Source organism: Gossypium arboreum, chromosome 12, assembly GCF_025698485.1.
Source record: "Gossypium arboreum isolate Shixiya-1 chromosome 12, ASM2569848v2, whole genome shotgun sequence".
Lineage (NCBI taxonomy): Eukaryota > Viridiplantae > Streptophyta > Magnoliopsida > Malvales > Malvaceae > Gossypium > Gossypium arboreum.
The window spans coordinates 13077098-13084810 of NC_069081.1; the positions used below are offsets into that span (position 1 = coordinate 13077098).

The window sequence follows — 7713 nt, forward strand, 5'->3', positions numbered from 1 at the left end:
AAATCTTAAATAAAATTATAATTCCAATTTTTTAAAAAAACTTCAAAATTCAAACTAAGTTAATTACATTTTTTGGTTGTTTGCATAACCTTGAATTCATATGGTTAATTGTAATTTTTTAATTTAAGGTACAGAAAATCTTTAAAAGTTTTCAAAAATAAAATTAAACACCTTTAAATGCATTACTTGTAACATTTTAATATAAATTTAATTCACATAAAATAGAATTTTAATTATTATCCATGTGATTGATTAAAAATTAATTATCCTTGTATTGATTAAACAAAAATAAATGTTCCAAAAACATATTGTTAATATTGAAAACATTTATTCATTTACATTATGCCATGCAATACAGTGTAAGAAAGTCTTTATAAATAAACCAACCCAAAAATAAAGGATGTCTTGAAGAACAAATCAGGCAAATCCCCATCAAGACTAGTAGTAGTACCCATGAAGGAATTAGAAAATAGGAGCAATGAGAAAATACTAGGATCACCTCTACTAAGCAAGGACATCAGCTAGAGTCTATTAGCAACAATGAGGGGTTACACCTTAAACACCTTCGCACATTCCCATATAATTGATATACTCACAATGATTACCATGTAAAGGACGTATACCCACTCTAGGTTAAGAATTAACTTTTTCTCTCACCCAATTTGATTATCCTCAAAAATTATCTTGACTCCAACTTAAGCACTGAAGAGCAACCTAAAGCATTAGCCCTGTGATGTTAAAAAGTGTTAGTTTTGGGTCAAAATTGTGACCCAAGTTTTTTTGGGATGTCAAACCGAGAGGTTTCCAAGAATTAGGGTCGAGTTAGGTGATATATAATTAATTAGTTGTTAATTAGATTTATTAAGGTGTGATAATTAGTGGGAATAGGATTAATTTGTAAAGTTTACAAAGCTTTTGAGATAGACTTGTAAATTTACAAAAGTTAGATGTTAAGAGTTTTTTTTTTTTTTTGGGGGGGGGGGGTTTAAAAGACAATTTGATCAAAGATCTGACAGAAATTGGAAGCTTGGCAGTTTTTAAAAGGGATGCAGAGCTGGTTTCTTATTTTCAAGAGAATAAAGATTTTCTTTACAATTTTTCTCTCAAGTCTTCTTAGTTTTTTCAACTTAATTTTTTTATTCCTATTGATTCAAATGCTATGGTAAGTTAATTTTTCATCAAATTATTCAACATTTTCTTTTTCCAAGCTCATGCTAGTTTGGAAGAACAAAGGAGGAGTTTGAGTTTTTGATTTCTTTGTATGATAATATTTGAGTTTTCTAGCAAGATAATGAGTTTTCCAACTAAAATTTATTATTTTTTAAGTTTGATAAATGGATTTTTATTTTATTTTTTCTTGCATTCTTTTTTATTTTTTGAGACTTTTTAAGATAGAGTGAGAGAGTTTTGATTTGAAACTTTTTTTTTGAGACGCTAAATTTTTTTTATAAATTTAAGTTTAGAATCATGAGAAGGCTATATTTCAAGTTAAGAATAGTGTTTAGAACTTAGTGTAGGTTTTGATAGATGGTGTGGTGGGTTTTGTTTATTTTTACTGGAATATCTAATTTTATTATCAACAATATTTTTATACTGACCATAAATAAACACATCAGACATTGAAATTCATTTTTATATTTTTAATTTCCATTATTAAAAGCTTAAAATATTGGAGAGAGTGTGACATAATATCCAAAGTTATCACCACCCCTAACATGCAATTGGCCGTGCCTAATATGCTTATTACCTAATTATTCAATATAGTTGTATTGTTATTTATATTTGTTACCTAGTCGTTTTGTACAAATTAAAATGACATAACTTAACTTGCACATTAAATTGTAAACAAAAAATATTACTAAACGAATAAAAGGCCACATACTCTAAATGTATGTAATTTCTCTTAAATGATTGAAAATCTATTTTGAAAATCTTTCATAATTTAATTTTAATTTAATGTGACTTTGAGTATACTTAAATTATTTTTGTTTAATTTAAAATTAGAGAAAAATAACAATAAATTTATTTAATTTTTAAAAATATTAATCGATAATTGATTATACTTCAATTATAATTGAAATGATCAAATTCACATAAATTGAGTAATATGGTCAGTTAAATAAAAAAAAATAGGTTTAGTGAAAGGATTAAATATATGGAATAATATTTAGTACACTATCAATAGAGTTTTAGACTCCACAAGTAAAATTAGGGGTTAACAAGTATTATATAAAGGTATAGTAAAATATTTAAAAATAAATATTTAAAAAAAGAATTTACATGGTAATTTTTAAAGTTTACTTGTGAAATTAAAAAAAACATTATCAGTGTATCCAATACTAACCCTAAATATATATTATATATTAATTTTTTTATCCCGTCGATGCATTGGTTAGGTTGCATGTATCAATTTTAATATTTTATATTTATTTGTTAAAAATTATTATAATATTTGTAACATTTCAGTAATATTATGATTGAAAAAATTAAAATAATATAAAATTTTAATTATTAAAATTATGATAATTTGTAATATGATAAATATAAAATCAATGAAATCTCACCCAATATATTGATAGATGAGGATCTATATTAAATCAAAATGTTTCCTTATGCATTTGAAAATAATTTAACCAACATCTAATTTAGCATAAATTTAATTCACCACATATGGATGGGTACATGGAGTTAAACATAAATAAATATACAAATCATAATTACATAAAGAAAATAAGTAAATAAATGTAAATATATATACATATTCATGCAATATTAAGAAAATATTTTAAAAAGAATCACTTTAATTGACATGTCATTATACGTTATAAATATATACATAAGAATGTAAGATTTAGAATATATATATATATATATAAATTAATTTCACATAACTATACTTAGTATGACATAAATACAACAATTAAAAATAAATAAAATGGGCTATTAAAATAAACTTAAAACTAAGGAATTATACCAAGCCCAAACTTTTTGGGCTAAAAGCTTGCTTGGCGAAGCTGAGATGATAGAGTGGCCCTCGCGAGTTAAGCCACCGTCGTCAGTGGCCTCGTCTACAATGACATGATATAAATGCTATAATGAAAAACATGACCTTCCTTTTGATCAATGCCTTGCATCGCAAGTAGCAACTTACTTTATTAAGTACTATTTATATATATACTTTTAAAAAAACGACAACTTGAATCCCAAGAAATAAATTAACTAATGTGTAATAAATATTTCAAAATATTATAAATAGGATTTCTCAATAATGTTTAAATATTTTTAAATTGAAACTTGAAAACCAAAAAGAAGTAAATAAATGGTGAAACAAGCACGATGCCCAGCAAATCATTAGCACATGATTAAATGTGATGGAGAGAGAGAAGGAATAGTTTTAAAGAAATCCAAGCCATGTGGGTTTTAGGCTGGAAATTATTACCACCTTCTTCCCCACGAAATCAATCACATGCAAGCTGAATATTACCACCTTGAGAATGGACGACATGGGCCTACTGCCCCCTTCTTCCTTAACATCAACAAACAAATAGAATAAGTAGATTTTTCAATTGTGTCATGCACCCTCCATTTTTCAATCACCCAATTGTTGGACTGTATTTCCATACTACCACACTGACAGCATGTTGACTTCTTTCATCTCAATATACCAAATATTAAGTACTTCTCATGTTTCATGACTTTCTTATATAAATTTCATAAAAATATACTTTTTTCTTATATTTTATTGTTTTTTGAACTTTTTTTAAATTCCACATCTTTTTTATGGTTAGGCGAAATGGGCTGAATTTCGGACAAAAATAAAGGAAAAGGATGATGATCAGTAATAGACCCAAAGTTGGCACGAGGGCCTTGAGGCCGTCTAACTCTGTACAAGGTTTGTTGTTAAGGGAACTTCGATTATGGGTCAGTGATGGTACCTTAATGTCCCTGCTTGGGATCGGTTCACTACTACCCAAGTTGTAACCACTTTAAGCAAAATGAAGCATAGAGTGGTTAGAATGGATGAGAAGTAGGAACCCACAAAAGCCGACATGCAAGCCAATGGGGGGTGATGGTTCAAATATTCCCTCATTATATTCTCCATCTTCAAATTCACTGTTAAGATTGACCGGACTTAAACAACAAACAAGTAAAAATAATATAATAAATTAAAAAATTAAACACACAAATTTAATGTGGAAAAATTCCTCTAAAGAGGATAAAAATCACGGGCAAAGATAATTTTACTATAATGGCAAAAGAACGAAAAGTACAAAAGATGGAGATAAAAAACTAAACCCCAAAAACCCGAAAATAAAAAACCATCAAAGCGTAAACACAAAATTCTCTAAAATGTGTTATAAGTTCTAATATCTAATAGGTGTCTATTCTAAGGTTGTAAAAGAGTTTATAGGCTAAATTAGCAAGTCAAATAAATTATGCTAATAACTGCTAAAAAATATTATACTAATAAATACTAAATCTTTTAAAAATAAAATATATTTTTGTTTAACTTAACTTGCAAACAATCCCTGATAATGGTACAGGGGAGCCACCTCTCAAAATCATGATGGAGAGCATGCGGTGTAATAAACTGCCGGTAGGGGAACAAATGATTCCGGTAACATCAGTGACACTATTAATTCTTGCTGAAATTGATCGAAATATCGAGGAGGAAACTACTTCGAGGGATGATGATGAGAGCATGGAGGAGTCTGAGGATGAATCCTTGCAAAATATCGTTTAGCTTGCTTCAATTTCCAAGTATGGTTTTCTTTTCAGGATGAATCCTTGCACAGTGCTGATGTGGGTAACAACAACAACCGCCAGCTCTAGTGGTGGTGGCAGTTACTACTACTCTCCAACCACCACCAGCTCAATCCGGGGGTAACAACAACAACAACTATACTCCCCCGCCTCCGGGTGGTCTCATTGGCGGCATGTATTACCCTCCACCAACGTACAAAAACTACCCAACACCGCCACCTCCGAACCCCATTGTTCCTTACTTCCCATTTTATCACCACACTCCTCCCCCTCCTTCAAGGTCTGAAAAGCTGTTAGCTTGTCTGGTTTCAACCCTTGTTTCGTTGTTCGGTTGTTTCCTTTATGTCTTTTGAGTTTTTGACATTAAAAGCTTAAAAGAGGGTGAAAAAATAAGGTGGCAAATTAGCAGATCTGGAGAAAACTTCTACTGCTAAGAGGAAGAAAATTAAGGGAGCTACTTCAATGCTTTCATGATGAAATGGAACTGAGAATCTAAAGATATATGGAGTAATCTTTCTCTTTGTTCTCATGTTCTCTTTTTTTTTTTTTCTTGCTGTGGGATGTTCTGTAATTTGTTTATGATAATTATTGTATCCATTTTTTGTTGTATTAATACTAAGGTTAACTGGAAACTAATAAGAAAATTAGCCAGAGTTGACAATAATTCAGCTTTAAAATTTACATGCTAAGGGCTATTTTTTGAATTTACAAAATTTTTAAAATTAAAATTTCTCATTTTGTAATTATTCGATAATTAAATTTATTAAATTTTTAACGTTAGGTGATTAAATTTGTTACATCAATATAATCATCAAATTTTACGATTGTACCGGTTAGTAATGAAAATATTAAATTTTATATAATTTAATGAATAAAATAGAAAAAATTTAATCATCAAAATAAAATGTCTTTAGTCACCTTTTGTTTACTCTAAAACTTTAAATTAGATTGTGATAAGAATAAAATCAAAGTTGTTTATTATTATTATCAAAAAATCAAAAGTTTAACCATTGAAATACATGAGTTATTTATAGAGATTTTTTAAGAAGTATTTTTTATCTTCTCTTAATAAATTTTAATTAATTCGATCAACCGTAAGCAATAATTTAGAATTTGTTATTTTCATTATTTTATGGGTTTTATTTTTAAGGAAACAATGTTAAAAACTAAAATGAAAAATACCAACAAATCAAATATCACACAATAATATATATTAATTTAAGATATATGTATGTAATTCGATCCAAACATTGCAAGATTATATTCCTAATTTTATTTAAAATTCAATTCAATCCCAAAATAATAAATGAAGAGGAGAGATAAGAATTTTGTTCATATTGTGGATGGAACATTAAAATGATAAGAAGAGGAAACTTCATCTTGAAAATACTGAAATTTTAGAACCAACCAATTTGTTCTTTGGTCCAATTAATTTCAATTTTTTAATATCAATAAAATATATTAATTTAATTTTTTTTCATAATTTTAGATTTGAGCTAGGTTTGGATCATGAGTTCATTTAAAGCTTGTTTATTGTTTCATGAGTATATTAATAAATTTATTATGTTTTGTATGTTTGTTTATTTATAATATAGTTATTATGATTATTTATAATTGACTATTTTATGTCTAAAAATATATATATATATATATATATATATATATATGTTTATTGTTTATTTATTTATTATTCATTAGTATTATTCGTGAACATGTTCAATATCTGTTATGTTTGTTTAATGTTTGTGAATATGATCATTTAGTGTTCATAAACATATTCATTTAACTTAAAAGAACAAACATGAAAACACGTAATTTTTAATAAACGAACATGAACAAAAATTTTAAATTTTTTAACGAATACAAATCAAACATCAACAAACAAAGTTCCATTCCTTCATGCTACATTCACTCACAGCGTTAATTATTGTTCATCAATTTTTTATAATTGGCACCATAAGGTTTGCATATTCAAGGATAAGTTTCAAATTCTATAATAATAAAAAATGCTTTACTTGGTTGATAAGAATACCTCTTTTGAAAACAAGGAAAGGTCAAATTGGGTAAACTATAGAATTGGTCATTTATGTTTATATGGGTTTTTGTTTTGATCGCCGAACTTTAAAAAATTATTATATAATTACTAACTTTATCAATTTATTATGTTATGGTCACTCTGCCGGTAACTTCGGTTAACGGAGAAACAACAAGTTAATATGGCATGTTAACTTCACCTATAGGATTTTAATTTTAAGTAAAGTTAACATGTCATGCCAACTTATCGTTACATTTTTATGAGAATTAATAATTCAATCACCATAATGTAAAAATCAATAATGTTTATAACCAAAATGTAAACTTATGCAAATATAAGTGAGTAATTTTGTAGTTTATGCTATCAAATATGGGCTTTTGCTTCCTAAAATTAGATATGATAATTCATATATTTGTCTTTTTATGTTATGTTTGGATTTTTTGCATCATATTGTGTTTTAGTTATTTTTCTCATTCGTATTCATACTTGGTGGAATTAAGGTATTCATCATGTTCATTTTATAATTTATGAATATCAATCTTTTGAAATTTATAGTTGTCTTTATTCACAATGTTAGTTCTAAGGTCCAAACTTCAATTATTTCCTGAATATGCTCAACATTAGTAGATAAAATTTAATATAACTTTAAATATAAATTAAACATAAAAATTTTGTATAAAAATTAAAACATTTTGCCACATTTTATAACTTCTTGTAAGGTTAATATGTTTTTTATCTATCCAAAATTATTTCTTTATTATATATATATAAAGGGTTATAGATAGAATGGGGAGAAAAGGAGTTTTTGAAGGTTTACATGGATTGGTTTGAAAATAAGTTGGCAACTGTATTGTCAGCTGGTGGCTAAGCAATCAACAAAAATTGGACATTGGTTTGATTTACATCTATTTATA

At 27.1% G+C, this 7713-nt stretch overlaps 1 protein-coding gene across 1 annotated transcript; it reads left to right on the forward strand.

The window, feature by feature from the left end:
* The first annotated feature begins 4567 nt into the window (after positions 1-4567).
* Positions 4568-5117, forward strand: LOC108477885 (uncharacterized). Its single transcript, XM_017780360.1, has 2 exons — positions 4568-4700; positions 4828-5117. Exons 1-2 carry the CDS (start codon positions 4568-4570, stop codon positions 5115-5117), a joined length of 423 nt encoding a protein of 140 aa, XP_017635849.1.
* Positions 5118-7713: the final 2596 nt, after the last annotated feature.